The sequence below is a fragment of the Corvus hawaiiensis genome, chromosome 5, assembly GCF_020740725.1.
Source record: "Corvus hawaiiensis isolate bCorHaw1 chromosome 5, bCorHaw1.pri.cur, whole genome shotgun sequence".
Lineage (NCBI taxonomy): Eukaryota > Metazoa > Chordata > Aves > Passeriformes > Corvidae > Corvus > Corvus hawaiiensis.
In genome coordinates this window covers 28,217,085-28,234,080 of record NC_063217.1, presented here as the reverse complement: position 1 = coordinate 28,234,080, position 16,996 = coordinate 28,217,085, and the positions used below count along the sequence as shown (strand labels likewise).

General features: G+C 35.4%; 1 protein-coding gene across 2 annotated transcripts in view; it reads left to right on the top strand.

Moving 5' to 3' along the window:
* Window positions 1–16,717, top strand: part of CHIC2 (cysteine rich hydrophobic domain 2) — a 31,168-nt gene extending 14,451 nt beyond the window's left edge. The window contains exons 4-7 of one of the 2 annotated variants that reach the window (XM_048304635.1): window positions 6,304–6,360; window positions 6,527–6,586; window positions 9,023–9,077; window positions 9,494–16,717. In XM_048304635.1, coding sequence (XP_048160592.1) covers window positions 6,304–6,360; window positions 6,527–6,586; window positions 9,023–9,076 — 171 coding nt within the window. In that variant the 3' untranslated portion in view covers window position 9,077; window positions 9,494–16,717. The remainder of the gene's footprint in view (window positions 1–6,303; window positions 6,361–6,526; window positions 6,587–9,022; window positions 9,078–9,493) is intronic. The other variant, XM_048304636.1, reaches the window with a different exon arrangement.
* The last annotated feature ends 279 nt before the right edge of the window (window positions 16,718–16,996 follow it).

Genomic DNA, 16,996 nt, shown 5'->3' with positions numbered 1-16,996 from the left:
TAGACACTCCTAGCAGCAGGAGTCAAAGGATTCCTATATAGTAACAAAAGAAACCTGGGAGTGTTCTTCGGAATTGGTGCTTTATAATTTGTACTTTTAGAAAGGTCCCTGGCAGTCTCTGGGGTCTGTATTGTGTAACAATTCACAGGCATTATCAGAATGCTTCAGGCGCTATGAGTGGTTCGGAGGTTATGAAAACTTACTGATAGAGATGTAAGCTGTTCCCTGCCAGCTGGCTTGAAATGAATGGGAATGTTTCTGGGCACAGTTTCATTTCTTAACAGAGATGTAACCAGAGAACCTTTAGCTTCTCAACCTACGCTGGCCTTGAACTATGTTCCATAGCATACTCCTGATTATTGTGGAAATAAATGGCAGGGGCCGAAATTAACGTTTCTCTAACCTTAAAAGAGGAGATGGAGGTGGAATTTCCATTCTTGCTCAGTTTAAAATTTCCCACAGAGAATGACACCAGATGAGTTATTTGGTGGAGATTTGATCCTATTTTCATCCCTGTTACGGTCAATTCCATTTTACTTGTTCATTTTCTGTGGCCTTTTCTGTGAGAATGTCCTTCAGCAGGAGGTGGATGCTTTAGATTGTCATGGCCAGATTTGAATAATTTGCTTGGAGAGATCAGAGCTTCATGGCTTTTGTTTCCATATAATGAGAGAGAATCAGAGGTAGAATTTAATCCTAGAATGAATGAGTTACAAATCTGTATTTAAGAGTTCAAGTAACAACATTAAGTGTAGTCGTAATGCTTCATGGATCAGTTCAACATCTGTCTGCCTGTGAAATGCGTTTTTTTACCACATTTCAAGGCCTTCTCAAGGGAAGTGTGTTATTTTTGCCAAGGTCAAGACTGTTTCTTCTGCAAGGCTTCTCCATAGTATGAAGTTTTCACAAATGGTTGCCTCTAGTCAGTGTCACCTCGTTACAGAAAGTAGTTAACAACGCTTATTTGGTGGCTTAGCTCTGTAGGACAGCCAAAATATCCAGTGGCTAAAATATCAGTTAGCATCTTGAATCTTTCAGATTTTGTATATTTGAGAGGAAACTTATAGAAGAGTTTAATCAGCTTCTAGGAATTTTCTTTGATATTTTGTCTCTGCTAAGTGTTTCTACTGCAGGCCAAAATGCCTTTGGAAAATACTCAGTATCTGTCAATTGGTACATTGGTGATACTATAACATCCTCTCAATTTTATTCCTGGATAATATACATGGAGTATATGTTTCTGTACACCCTCTCTCTCCTGCACATGTTTAATGGCTTTAGTGCTTTCTTAAACACTTGAGGAATTTGACAATCAAGGCAACCAAATTAACTGAGGAATCATCTTGAGTTTAGGTACTAAAAAATGTTACATGCAGTAGTGTCAAATAACACTGAGCTTCTCTTTATATCAGCAAACAGTGTGGTGGAAGAGACCTTTCCAGAAAGTAATTGGTGTGGTTTGATTCACTAAGCTTTAAATTCATCTCTTTGTGATGTACCATCCCAGGGTTGAGACCCGTACAAATGGGGTTAGTTTATGGATCATGTGAGACAATATCCTCAGGGCTGTCTTTCAGAATGGGAAGTTTCATGAAGTCATCTTGGTGTTGTCAGTTCTCTTGCTCCAGAATTCTGTTGATTGCATTTCTCTCTGTGTGATCAGGAGCTTTGATCTGTGCTTTAGGCTGGACTCATTTTCTGCACATAGTAATCGATATGGTATGGCAAGGTGCAGCAATAGTAATCTTGTTGGACAAGGCAGTTATTTCAAGATCATACAAAAAGCAACAGACTGCTACATTTATTTCCAGATATTCTTCATTCTGTTTAGTATGGGTTTCGCTTGCTTTCTTGCATGGATGCTGAAGTGAATTCTGGGATGAGGACTCTTAAAATGGTCTAAAATAAGAAATATCCTAGCTACTAATAGGAGCTAATATACCCTAGCTACTAATACTAGTAGAAGAAATTATGCAAGATCTCCATGTTCACCTATGTAGTAGAACAAACACCTTTTCAAAATACTGTGCACTAAAGCAGGTAGTCCAGGATGTCAGGATCTGAAATCAACTCAGGTTTCACCTTTGTGTTCTTTTCCCTTCACAAATGGAGAATTCCTTAGCAAGATGGGAATCCTACCAATTTGCAGTTTATATTGGTTCACATGTGGTATAGTGTTAAAGATGAGGACATTCTCAGCACAGATGTACATCATTCAGTTGTGTGTTCTGAGTACAGCTTTGGCATTTTTGTGGTACCAATATGGGCCTCAAAATTGGCTTGGGGGATACTCTGGCATGTTGAAAGTGAGCGTAGGTGACTCAGTTATCTTCTAACTTTCTATTTCATCGTTTGTGCTGGTAGCTAAATTACTTGGGTATAAATTTTGTAGTCAGAATGAATAGAAATTCCTGCTTCTGTCCTTTCTCTCTTGGAGTGAGCAGAGATAGTATAGTTCTGACCTCTGACAGGATCCTTTGACTTTTTTCTGTGGTGTATAATACAAATTATGGCAATGTGAGAATCTAACAAAAGTCTGCCTAGAGTTGCCTCTTTGTATTTTGAAATTTAAGCATAAAGTATATTTGTTCAGGGCAATATTCAAAACTAATAATACTCGATTGTAGTAAAGTTTTTTATGAAGGAATTTGAAAACCTCATGCTATTTATTGGACTAATATTGAACCATGTATACATGTTTTCAGGTGAGAAGTCAAAGATCAAACGCACGTAGCGGGAGATTCTTTGGTTTTTCCCAAATAACTGTGAATACAGTTGTTAGTGGAGGATCGTGTTGTTGCTATCCATGTTGTTTCCCCACATAATAAAGACAAAGGGAGGTACTCAAATTAGCACCATTTTGGGAGTCATGTAAGATCCTTTTGTTTAATATTGTACCAGTCATTCACTGATTTACAGCAGGACTTGAGAGGGCCTTGGCCCGTTCACTAGCGCGGTTTAGTGTAGTGTGCGTGTTCCTGGTCGTGCACTGCCAGAGGGGCCCTGTTGCTGCACGGCCTTCCTGTCAGATCAAAATTCCATCTGGAGCTAACTGGATAGACACTATAAAGATATAACAGAAATGTCTTGCATTTGGTAATATATTCAATACTATCCTTGTTTCTGCATGAAAAGTTCATGTTTAGGCTTAGAATTTTTTTCTTCCATGTCTAAGGGAAAAACTTCATTTTACTGAATCAGGGCAATAAGCATTAGTGAAGTGTTTTCTGTGTTTGGGGTTTTTTGGTAGTTTGATTTTTTCAAAAGGCACTATTAGACACTAATATCTTTAAGGAACCAGTTTTGCAGAAATGTTTCATTAAACATTGCATCTGGACAGTTGAAGAGGTCTATTTCACAAAATTCTGTGGATAGCATTAAAGACAATCTGCTTTTTTCATGAAATAGGTTACAAAGCATACTTTCTTGTCTTTGGTATGCTAAAGAGTGTACTTGAGTTGCAGTTTTTTTCTTTGCTCAAATATTGGACTGTTTTTTTTAAGAAAAAAAAAATTAAAAGCTGGGTAGTATTAAATCTTCCTAATAAGCAAGTCTCTCTTCCACTTAATTTGTGCTTTTGTTGTGGCTAACAAATAATTTGCTGTATGGGTTTTTCTGTACACCATTGATAGAATATACAAGCTTGTCATCCTAGTGTGCTGGAAATGCTACACTCAAATCAAGTGTTCCTTTCTGGTTTTGTATCTCCTCACCTGCTCCTCACTGTAAATCATTGAGATGTCAAGAGCAGTGATTAATTAAGCTGCACGTGCAAGTGCTTTTTTTCACCTGTCAAGTAGGAAGAAAACTTACTATAGTGAATTGTGTGATGCTGTTTAATTCATTTCTTTTTATTCCAAGCTCTGAGTTTGCAGAAATATTTTACAGTCTAATTTTCATTAACATTTCTGTATTGATAATGTGGTGTGTTTGGGGGCTATGACTATCCCAGATCATACTGTAGGAAGGGTAGTATTTAAGGCTCTGGGAAGATAAAGAAGCATGGTTTCAGGTCTGCATTTTTATCTCATTCTAGTCAAATGACTTTAAACTGTCCTCTTGCTTAAATAAACCAATTAATAGTACCTATCAATTTCTTATTTATATGTATGTATTGTAATATCGGTGTAATTTTATTGGAATTTGAAAAGCTTGGATGTTTTTCACAGTCTTTGGGGCAAACAAATTAAATTGTATCGTGATCTTAATCTATTATTAAAAGGTCCTGGAAAGGAAGATTACAAGGTAGATTCAGGTTTTGAATCAGTTTTGCCATTGGTTTAGCAGCGGGTGGGCAGGCAGATGCCTGCTCAGAGTAGAACCTATTGCCATTTTTCACCATTGATAGAGTAGCCTTTCAGAGTCAATGAGCTCTGTCAATGTGAGCTTGTCAAGGCTACAACTTCATAGACCTGAGAGGCGGTTTGAGAGGTCAGCCCTTTTCAGGTTTGCTGTGATGCAAATGAACTTTAATGCTTAAACAACTATTGGAATTTTTATGTCTGCTCCTTGTTCTTTTTTCTTCACAAAGTCATTGACGAGACATTCAGTGCTTTTTAAATTGGAAGTTGCATTGTGCTAAAGACCTAGTACAGATTTACGGAGGGCTGAAAGCAGTTAGATCATGTTCTTTTCATGGTGCGATTAGAATCAAATCGATTTCCCTACAGCCTTCAGCATTCAGATGGCAATTTTAACAAAGCTTGGGGGCTAGACAAGGGACAAAACGACTGAACTGAATGTTAATTACACTCTGCAGCCTTATTTTCTTTTGATTTGGAGCTGACTGGCAACTAAATTAACAAAAGTGTGACCATAACTGCTGCCCTATTTTCATTTAAAAGGAGAGCAGACTCTAAAAGGCTATCTTTACAAAGAAACAAGTGAGGTCTACTGATTATTGTTAAAGGGCACTGTCTTTAAAAACATAATAATAAGAATAAGCCCAAAAATACTCAATTTCCAATTGATGTGATAAATTAGTCACTGGTATGTCCACCTTTTGATAATTCCTTGGCTTGTGATTTTAAAATAAAACATAATAAAAATTCGCTGTAATGAATACTGATAGATAGCAGTGATCTAATTTTTAATCATGTGACCACAGTACATGCTTAAGATGTGTTTCCCCACAACTGCTTCAGTATTAAACTAGAGACAAACTGATGTTTGAAAACCAAGATGCTAATATTTGGGGGGAAATGAATAATTGGCTGTCTAATTTTTATTTTACTCAGACATTCTTGTTTCTCATGACAGCATTTAGTTTGGTTTGTTAATGTTCATTTACAGTACTAGTATTTTGTAGTAATAACAGCAAGATGCTTTCTCATCCTTTCCCCTCACCCCTCTCTGCCTTGTAAGGAAGCTGCAGCTGCACTAAGTTGTATTTGGTCCTTGTCGTTGCTCCGTCCTTTTGCACCTGCAGCTCTGTTGGTCTCATCTTAACACCTGGCACCATGAATTATCCTCTTTTTATTCACCGTCTGTAGCAAATCTCATTTAGAGCTAAGCAATATATATTCTGGCAGTCAAATGACCATAAATGTCAGTATGTATTTCTCAAATGTAAATATAACTGAATAATTATATTCAAAATGCTGTGAAACTTTGCAGCACAGAATGTCCTTTAATTCTAGCACGCATAATCTTAAAAAGCTGTGCAGAACGGCTTTCAGGATTCTCTATCTGAAATGTCAAGTATGGATGACACAGGCAGTAAACCTTTTCTTTAGAATCCTAAATATTGGGTTTGCTCTCTATACAGATCACAAACTTAGTAATACTTATTTGTGGAATTTACTATAACTTTCTGCATTTGCTTTTTCACTCTCTAAAATCTGGATATAAATGCAACAAAAATGTCTCCTTTATTTAGAGTATTGTGTATTTGCACTTGACCTATAGCATTGCAAAATAGTTTGCAGCATTTTTGAGTTTAAATGCTGACCTTAGAAGCAGTATGTTTAGACCACTGATCCTAGGGGAGCAGTGTTCCTGCTTTTTATACTTAGATCACTTTGAAATTTCTGTGATTTTAAAGTTAAAACTGCCATAAGAACCAGAGAGCATACATAACAACAGTTTTTGTTCCAAAGTGGTTGAAGGTACTTACTTGGCTATCATAAAAAGTTGTTTCTGTTCTAGATACTATTTAATACCCGACAAGTTTTGATGGTACTACAGACCACCCTGTACTCAGTCACTGTCCTGTACCTCTCTCCTTTTCACACAAAAGCAGCTGCAAAACAAAGTTTTTCTAAAACCAGTCAAGAGTAAAATTCTTTCTCATTTGTCTTCCAGACACGAAGATCGATTGAGAAGTTATTAGAATGGGAAAACAATAGGTTATACCACAAGGTGAGTGCCGCAGGGAGCAGCTTCGTACTGTTGGAGTTTGAATTGCACAGTATGGAAACAGATGCTTTTGTTGAACGAAAAATATGAAAGGTGGACAAATGGGCTAGTCTGTGTGCTGCAATAAAATACAGCTCATTTTTCTTCTTTTTCTTTCCTCCTTGTCTAGCTGTGCTTGCATTGGAGACTAAGCAAAAGGAAATGTGAAACGAATAACATGATGGAATATGTAAGTTAAAGGGCTGTTTTGTGAGTTTCTCTATTAAATGATCATTTATTTTGCTTCTGATCTTATTCTTTTCATGATTATTAATCAGTAAAGGTGTCAGGAGCTTAATCGCCTGAGTGCAAGGATTTTCTACGGTTCACAGATGCATGGTTTCATGTGCAGGACTGATTTATAAAGTTATGAATGACTTGAAAACAAGGCTTCACTGTGTTCTGAAAAATAATAAATTAATTGCCAAGATAAAATAGCTTGAACATGTGCTGATGGAGTGTGAAATTTTAGATGCTGTATAAAGAATAACCACAACTTTGGTTACGCAGCAAGTCAGATATGGCTATTTTATATAATGCTAATCAAGTCCAAAAGTATGGAAGAAGACCTTTCAACTAAGCTGTTGGAGCTTAAGAAACCTTTAGCCTTTTTAGATTTTAACTGCCCCTTACCTCAACTATCTTGAAAGTATCTTTATCTCCAATTGGTGTCACTAAAATATTTTTAAATCGGTCTCTGGAGTTTTAATCTACTTCAGTCGTTGGCTGAGACTCCATAAACCCTTCTTGGAAATATACAGTGAGAAGTTATATGTGGTTTAAAATGAGTGATGTCCTGTGTAGGATTTCAGTTTGTTTAGCTTGCAACTTGTTCTTTTTTGGTGCTGTTCTTATTTCCATTTTCAATATATTTTGGAGGTACATAGGATAGGATGAAATTAAGCTGCTAAATGTAAGAAACATTAGAATTTCCGTAATTTCTTTTAATGCCTCAGTAAGTAGGCTACAGGAAGGTTAGCTTTTTAAAAATAAAGATTAGCTTCTGAGAAATATTGGCTGAGTTAGTTCTAGCTTAGTCTGTGATCTTCCATTATGCAGTACTTTGTCTATTCTTTAGAACAACAAAGCTATAATGCACGTAAAAATTCTAAAAGTGATTAAACAGTTCAAAATGATAGACAAATGATCTTTATCTTTTAGTCTTCCCCTTTTCCCAGTCTCTCCTTTAGATCTTATCTCTTGCCTGAAATACAAGGTCTTCAAAATGCTTTTTTTACAGATGGCTCTATTCAGTTCACTGAATAAGTACTTTTTGTAACATTTATTCTACAGAATTTTTTAGGTTAGATATATGAGTGTAACTGAAAATGGAATAAAACATATTTCAGAAAGTATACTTAAGCTTTGCCTAAATGAAGTGTTTATACTTTGCTGAAAACTTTTATTTTTTTATAGGAAGCATTGTCAAACCCAATGTTCTGCAGATTCAATTGGAAAAAATATAATGTGAGTTTGTAAATACTATGGCCCAGCAACATTTACAGATAAATATTCATTCTATTAAATATAATTCCAAATCAGTTGACCTGCTTACAATAAGAATATAAGCATGGGCATATAGTTTTACAGGATAAAGATCAAAGATTTTATTTTCAATTTGCAAAGTGTCTGGTATTATCTCTGGATATGCTTAACGAGAAAATTTTTACAAAACTTCACTGTACCATTTTCTTCTTTCAGTGAACTGAAATTGCCAGTGTCTTTAAGAACTGCCCGTTATATGATTGTGATTTAATTTTAAATAATAAACTCCTATCCTCAACTTTTCACAAAACAGATTATTTAAGTTAGACTCTTGTACCCAAAACTTGGTGCTTTGCTGAATGAGGTTTGAAATCCACTGTAATAGATGTTAAACTAAATAAATAATTAGTGAAATAAAGAAAGACAAGATAATCTTATACCTTTGGTATAAACACGGTGTTCCAGCTTTACTTCTTTCTCCCCTTTTGAAACCTTGTCTGAGCATTAGAAGCCCTGGTATCTCTGCAGAATCCAGTGGTTGACTCAGGCCAGTGATCAGTGGATTTTGAGCAGTTTGCATCACTTCTGAAAATAAGTACCTTCTGAATATCTCAAAAAATAAACCGGTACACCTGGTTTCAGTATTCATTACTCCAAAATGCCTTAGAAATAAAATCGGAGACTTACTTGTTTTCTGAGGCTTGGTATGCTTGCAGAGATAGAAGTCTTAATTCTCTAAGCAGCTAAGTTGTATTCTCCTTTAGAATCAAAAGCATTGAGAAATAATTTTTAACTTCTTAGAACGGTGAGTTTCCCTTTAAAATAAATAAAATCCTTATTTATGTTACCAGATGCATTTATTTGTTTCTAAGTCAGATCACACTGCTGTGTTATGACTGTCTCTGAAGGAAGAACATGCACAAGTGAACATTTTCTTTAAGCTTCCTATTTAAAGGAGGAAAATACTTGGATTGTGTTCTGGAGTGGACCCTATAGTGTACTTAGCTCAGAAAAACATAGTTTAGATTTGAATTGAGACCATAAGAATAATCATGCAAAAGCATTAGTCAAGTTCTTGTTAACTACTTGAACATTTGTAGATATGGGAGCTTTGCAAAAGTTGATACACTTTTTTATACAGGTATTGAACTATAAACATGATTTAGAATCCTGTATTAAGTGGCAACAATTCTGAAGTAAGTGGAAGTGCAATTGAAAATTAACTTTTCATGCATTGTGCATTCAGGAGGTTTTTGTTTTGTTTTTTTTTAATGAATGCATTTATGTCTTTCATAATTTTTCCCAATGAATAAATTACTACATAATAATTCTCTAACATAATTAGCTTACTTCAGTTTGTTTTTGTGTCTCGTATCAGTAGGCAAACTTTTCCAGTTGAATTTGATTCTTTGAGTATTGGTTTTCTACCCCAAACCAATTATCATAGATGACTTTTCTAATGGTCTCCTACCTGAGACAAGTGCCGTGATTTTTGCTTTTCATCACAACTTGATATACTAAAAATAACCACCCAAAACCATGTGAATTATCATTGTGATAGATAATAGGATTGCTGCCATCTTTAACACATATTTGTTTTCTTTTTAAACAGGTCATCCTTATAGAATTTTTACCAAAGACACCGATTTTTCGACCAGATTAGCATTTGATTTATTTATAGAGACTTATTCAAGTATGTTGTCTTTCCAATGGTGCCTTGCTTGGTGCTCTCCTGGTAGTGACATAGCATTGGTTCTACAGAATCTTGTGGTGTTTTCATTCTTTTTTTGTTTGTTTTGGTTTTTTTGTGTTTGGTTTTTTGTGGTTTTTTTTTTTTTTTTTGGTTGGTTGGTTAGTTGTTTTTTGTGCTTTTTTAATAAGAATGTGTTCTAAGTTGCATTTGGTCAAACTCTGCAAAGGAATTTCACACAAATGTTAATTACTACTTAAGTTATTTTTACTTTTGCTACTTCTGTTTATTAATATATCTTGGTTTTCAAAAGAGTCTTTTATATGTGTGCGCGCGCGTGTGTACATATATATTACTATAAATACACAGCTGAAAATGATACACAAGTGAACAGGTATTTTTTTATCCCAATATGATACAACTGATTGACTGTACATTGTGTAAATCCCTTTAGTCATTCATTTACATGCTGAAGTTCCTTCTAAGATATCCCTAAACTTCTGTCAGTGGCTAGTCAATTGTAAATACTTTTATTTCTTTTTGGGATGTTGACTAGTCTCTTCCAGCAAAAGAAGGAGACAAAGTTCTTTTTGAAACTGTGATTTTTGGAACCCAGATGTTGTTAGTAGAAACCTCTATTCTTTTCATGAAGAAGTCCTGTCAGCTGGTTCTGAAAAAATTTGGCTTTAAAAAGTTAAAAAAAAAAAAAAAGGCAGCCAAGTGGAATTATTTTACTCAGACTAGAAGAGTCACTGAGAGAATTGCATGCATCTGGTTAGTAGAACTCAAGATCACAAAAGTATATTATTATTGCATTTTATAATGTAGCTGTTTTAATTCAGTTGCCATATGCCAGCTTTATTCATACTGTTTACCAGATCCTGTACACAGGGGTGCAGAAGGACTTGTTTTACTAAAACTTAATTGTCCAAGAAGACTTTTCGTGGGGTTTTTAATTTATTTTGAAGCCACATACGCAGAAATAAAGTTATTGAAAAATTCTTGAACAGTGCAGTTCCAGATGAAAATGCCATGTATTAAAAGTAATCAAAGCAGGGTGCACTGGGCAACAGTGTAAGTTTAAATTACGCAGTTATTTATTGCACCCTTTTTTTTGCTCATTTTGGTTTACAAAGGTTATTTTCTGCACAAGTATAAGACATTTTTTAACTGGATATGTGATGTACGCTTGGGTCAGGCCAGTTGTATTTCATTTCTTCTGATTATGCTTTAGTTGTACATATCTTCACACATAGCTTTTGGGTTTTTTTTAATTGCAACTCATATTTTAAAATTTGCTTTAGGTACCTAAAATTACTGTACACAAAATTGATGTAAGTTAAGAACATGTTCCTTGTACAGTTGTGTTAGCAAGCAATAATGTGAATATATGAAAAAACCAGATATACTCTGCTTAATATTTGTATGAATGAAAAGTTGATAAAAGAATAGTCTTCTCTTTTTAATCTTTTAAATACAAGTTTTATTTCAAGGTAATGTATTACAGGTACCTTGATGCTGTGAACTATTTTTCTATGTCTTCAAAATATTTATTCTCTGTAAAATATTCTCTAGTGAGTATTACATTCCTAAATTGTTCATTGTGGGAGTGGTCGAGAAAGTTTTTAAGTTTTCTTAAATCTAAGCCTTCTGTATCTGTTCTCAAAATCCATCCTTTGCTCAGCTTTTGTCTGTGGATTTGTGCTTTGAAAATAGCTATTCCACTTGGAAAATAGCTCAGCTATGCTTTTCATACAAGCCTACAAGTGTGTTTCTTTGACTTGACGGAGTATGATTTTTAATCAAAAAATCCCAGTTTTGTGCTGGCCTCACTCTTCTGAGTGCCACCAATGGTTTCTCTACAAAGTAACTGTTTATAATTTTCTAAAAATCAATTTCAGCCTCTTCTTCAGTACAAATCTGAGTCTGCTCTACTCCTTCTCTCACCCAGTAGTAGTAATTATAACCTTGGACTAGTTTCAGCCTGTGAAAGGACAGAAGCCTAACATTGATGGCAGCAGAGACTGGGGAGGTTAGAGGTACAGAGGAGAGGTTGGAATTGAACAGAAGTGATAACTGGTGATAAATACTGATGACCAGAAATACATACTGGTTTCTTTTAGTGTCAGTTTTCAATAAAATGAATATTGGATCATATGAGGCCTAGATTTTATAAAAATTTTTGTTTGACTATACAAATACCTTGTGTCATGGATGCAGTTTTCCACTGGTGTGGAAACCTATCCTTCCACTCTAGTGGAAGATATGGCTTATGATATATTCATAGCAGCTATTCATAGCAGCTATTTGCCTTGGTCTACTGCCCAAACTTCCCATGCTATGTTCTGTCCATGTCCACAGCTACCTTGCCAGCAGCACCCAAACCCACCGACAGTAAAGCTGCTTTGGGTGTGATGTGTGCTGAGACCAGAGCAGTGAATAGAGTGTGGCTTACAGGTTTACAGAGTATCCCATTAGTAAAGCTTCCACGTTAATGGTAGTGATAGCTAAGATCTTGTCTACTTCTGGGTGCATCAGCAGTCGTGGGCTTGGTTAGCAGGCATTTCTGTATTTTGGCTGTGACTTTCTCTTTAAGAAATAATACAGAGATCTAAAGTAGAGCTCTGAGCAATTAAAAAGTTAAATCCCTTTGCAAGGAGGCCAGACTTACTCCCTCAAAAAGTATTTTGGATATTTTATTAAAACAATGTCTCTGACTTAAAATATAATCAGGAAACTTGAGAAACTGCCTATATAGACAGATGAGTTTTATCTCAGAAGTGGTACACTCCTGAAGAAGTAGTACACTCACCTAGTAAGAATGTTACAAAACATTTTCATACAATCCCTTTCAATTCATTAATTACAATGATGGAAGTTGAAGACGGCAGGAGCTTTAATCAACTCTTTAATGCCTACGGCAGTTGTCAGGATTTTCTTTTGATGTTGCTTCTGAAATACTAAATCTATTTATTTTGATTGCTAGTGAGAGGACATATATTACCTTTTTTGTCCACTTGGCGAAGAATGAAATTGCACAGTTTGAGCAGACCAGAAGCTATAGCAGGACTTCCAGGACACAGCCTACTCTTTGCTAAAATAACTATTACATTTTACTAACTTGTTCAGCTTCTTGCAACTCAGCAATTCCTACAAATAATCTTACCTAGCTCAAATTTCCTTGAACAGTTAAGTTAGGTATCAAGTTGATATTAATCATTTAGCAAATGATGCTAATTGTGCGTGTTTCATCTTTAGCCTGCTAAACTAATGGTGAAGGCATCAATGAATCCCTGTGAGAGCTAAATACTATTTTTAGATATAGTTGCCCTTAACTGAATAAAGGTTTCTTTCTTACTGTAATAGAATAGCAACAAATTCTTTTTATTTCTTAGTGATAGGTGGAAATAAATTCTGAGGGAAAAGAACCTTCTGTCTGACCCTATGTGAAGAATTCTGAAGAGCTCATCTGTTGTTAAATAGCTGTAACTTGAAGTTTATATTGGGATTGGCAAGGTTCACCAGAAATGAAAGTGTTTATGGAGATAGGTTACAGGAAGTCAGTAAATTTTTTGTGATAGGTCAATAAGAGTAATTTTAATAAACTATTTATGCAAATCCAAAATTCCCCATGATACTTAAACCCAAGTAGAATAGATAGTAAGAATGCTTTACAGTACTTAGATGTAAATTATAATCTGTAAATCAATTTGTTAAATTATATGTTTTTGTAATTCTCAAGACCATGGTGTTTAAATGAAGTACTCTATCTCTCAGATACAGGCTTACTTAAAAGTCAGTTTTAATTTTTTTTTTTTCCAAAAGTCATTGTTTAATCCCAAAGATTGTAGGAAGAGCTTTAAAATGCAATCTGTAACTGCTTAGAATCCAGGAGCCAAGGAAAAAGAACTTGTCTTTATTCCCTTCCCTCCACCCCCTACCCTAAAGTCTTAATTTTAAATTGGTCCCCTTGTTTTGGAGCCCTAGTTTATGGGTTTTGAGCAGCTGGCAATAATGCAAATTGTCCACCAAAAACCCCATTTGAATTCTGAACAGTTTAAAAAGATCACTTTAATTGAAGAGGCAAAAGACTTGTTAAGCAAAGAAAATCCCTGGTTCTTTTAAGTTCTCCCAGCACTGCTGTTGAGTAATTGAAAGAAGGATCATGATGACCCTACATTAGGTCAAAATCCAGATGATTTTGTGTAAAGGAAATGCTCAATTAGAGAGGTCTCAGAGCCTCAGATGTCTTGGATTCATAGTAGTGACTTATTAAGGGTACGTGGCGCTGGCTATTTTTGTATCTGTAACTAAAATAATTTATGTTGCTCTTCAGCAACCTTGCTTATGAAAAGAAAGCATTTCAGAAATCTGTATTCATCACTGCTAATTTGCTGTAGTTTCTGTGCTTCTCCCTATAGCCACGTTGCATTTCCATGACAAACAGCTAAGTGTATGATCATTATAATGCCTTTAATAGCCATATTGTAGGTAGAAATATTAACTTCTCAGGGACTAATAGGAAATATGAAAATGGAGTTAATGAGCTGAATGCCTATCTGCATGAAGGCTTACTCTGCAAATGTCACCCTAGAAACTTGATTGTAATATGCATGACCATTATGAATGTTACCAATATACAATTATGAGAGCTTCTTTTACCGTGTATTACTACGCTGCTGAATGTCAAAGTATGTTGGATAAGGATAAATGAAGGGGTTTTTTTTTCTGATTTGGATGCAGTGATTATTTCTAATGGTGCTACCTTCTTAATTCCTGTGTTTATTCTTTGTAAAGTTCCCTCTGTAGGCTGGGTGAATAAGGGGATACTGGTATACTAAGAAAACAGTATCATTCTTCTTGAGGAAGTAAAATAATTTCAAGGGGAGAAGTACGCTAGCAGAGAAAAAATTTCATTGCTGAAAACATGCATTTATTCTTCATTAGATACCCATTTGTATTGTCTTGTTGGTAACAGTACTTCGCAGTTCATTAATTTTTGAACTTTCATCTTTCTGCACATTGATGCTTCAGTCAGTGTGGGCTAGATTAGAAACTATGTTTGAAAATGTAAAACCCCCTGATTCCTTGCATGAAACTTCATATGTTGACACTTGTGCTGGTGTATGTATCCCTACCACATAACACCTGGGTAATACACATCTTTTATAAAATTACATTTTACGTTTTCATGGAAGTTGTCCTTTTAAAAAAAAGTCTTCTGGTTTATGTCATTAATATCCCATTAAGATTTATTTTCTTGAAAAAGGATTCATAAATGCTTGACTCCTCAAAATACAACAGACCGGTAGGAACAATTTAATGAGGCAAAAGATGAAACATAGGAATTAGGAGAAGCAACACCCAAAAGATTGGATTTGGGGATTAGGTTTAGAGTTCTGTGAGTATGACAGAAAACAGTTTTGAACTGAATTAAATGGTATTGAATGATGCAAGTTAAGCAAAAGCTAGTAGTCCATTTCAGTAATTATGTAGACTGTGTTACCTTCTGTTCACTTTTTTTATTTTGATAAGTGGGTTATTAATTATGATTTATGCTCTGGTTGATAGACAATTTTGCTATCATACAGAATAATAATGCAGAAGGTAAGCATCCTTCTAAACTCAGCATCTCTTCATTTAAAATAGCCAGACCAAAATGGCATTGCTGATGAGAGCTGCACTGTGAGTGCAGAACAGACTTTTCCTAAGCTGGAGCCTGTAATGCATGGCTAATTGTTTCCAAAGGAAATTCTTGACTTGTCCAGACAGCTCCTGTCATGTGACAGTATATTGAAGGCCCACAAGTAGGATCCAGTTAGTACAATTTAAGTTCAGGTAAGTAAGACTTTTGTAGTTAATTGCAGTTTTTACAGAGAAGGGAACCATTGACAACTGCTCACTTTTAGGGCACAAATAGTAGATTTTTATAATGTTTATTGAAACATGCTTTTTTGTTGTTGTTTGCTCCTCATATATAGCTTAATAATTGAAAGTTACTTTGCCTCGAGTTGAAAACTAGGCTTAGTAGTCAGCTGAAGACTTTTTTTTGTTACAGTATTTTAGGTTTATAATACATTTTTTGAGTCACATTTAGAAATGTTTCAAGATACCCCGATGCAATATAACTTGATATTTTTATCAGTTTTTTGGCTGTATGTTCAAACTGGTTTCATTGTGCTGATATAAATATCTAACTCATCCACTCCAAGTGTTAATCTCTGATCCGTTTCTGCTAGCAGCAGGCTTTCTAACTTGTTAGGATATGCAGTGTACCTACTGGTTAATATTGTCAATGAACAGTTTGGTTCAGTGAGATAACATGAATGCAAGTAGTTCCTGATTTGAAAAGTGTAACCCAGATTCTTGTTTTCGTAAAGGATGGAGTATGGCAATCAGGATATGAACTCATTCCAAACAAATTTGAAAGAGAGTAGTAAACTACAAAACAGTGCCTAAATGTTGTGTGCTAAATTAGACCTGTGTAACTCATGTTGCTTTGAAAGAATTTGCAGAGAATTGCATCAGACTGTGTGTGCTTAGGAAAGACCTGTTAAATATATGAAGCAGTAATGGTAAATAAGTCACTGAAAGGATGTTGCCATCAAGAGAGAAAACTTAAACCCCAGTATTTTGGAGTATGTTAAAAATCCGTTTCAAGCAGAAAATGTGTAAGCAATAATTTAACCTAAAACTGGATATTACAGAAGCTGCTACTTCTAGAGAGCCTTGATGTTAATTTTGCCTGTTGGGCATCTCTCCTCTCACAAAGAGGTTAGAAAGATAGGGTTGCTGCAATTTCCACTGTTGTAACATTCCTCTTCAAATATCCTAAGTCTGGGTGAGAGACTCAAAGCTTAGAAGCCAGTACTGTGTTCACAGGGTGCACAGCTTTGGGAGGAGAAGCTAGGAATAAAAGGACTTTTTAAAGGCTGCACAATTGTATATATGCATATTTAAGAATATTTAACCATGTCTGCTAAATTACTGAGGCTAATCTATTGTTGAATTATAGAATATTATTTAATACATCGACATCGGTTTTTCCTGACCTGACCCAGGATTGGAATGGACTCCAATATAACTTTTTTTAAAGCATTTCTTAAGTTGTATGTGTCATAAACTAATAAAATAATTGTTAACCTATCTACTAAGCCTTACCGTTTTTCATCTGTGTTGGGGGAGGGCGTGGTAGGGAGAGGAAGAAGGGGAAAAACCTGAGAAACTGCTGTATTGTGCAATGGTCTCATCTTACTTCCAGTTGATACTTTTAGTCTAAATGGGCGGGGGGGGGGGGGGGGGGGTAGGGGGTGGGTGGGTGAGAGGGGAGAGAAAATGATTTAGGGTAATTTAGATGACTCTAGGACTGGAGTTAGCAAATTACAGGCATTGCCTGTGCTAAGTGTTTCAAACTGGTTTTTCATT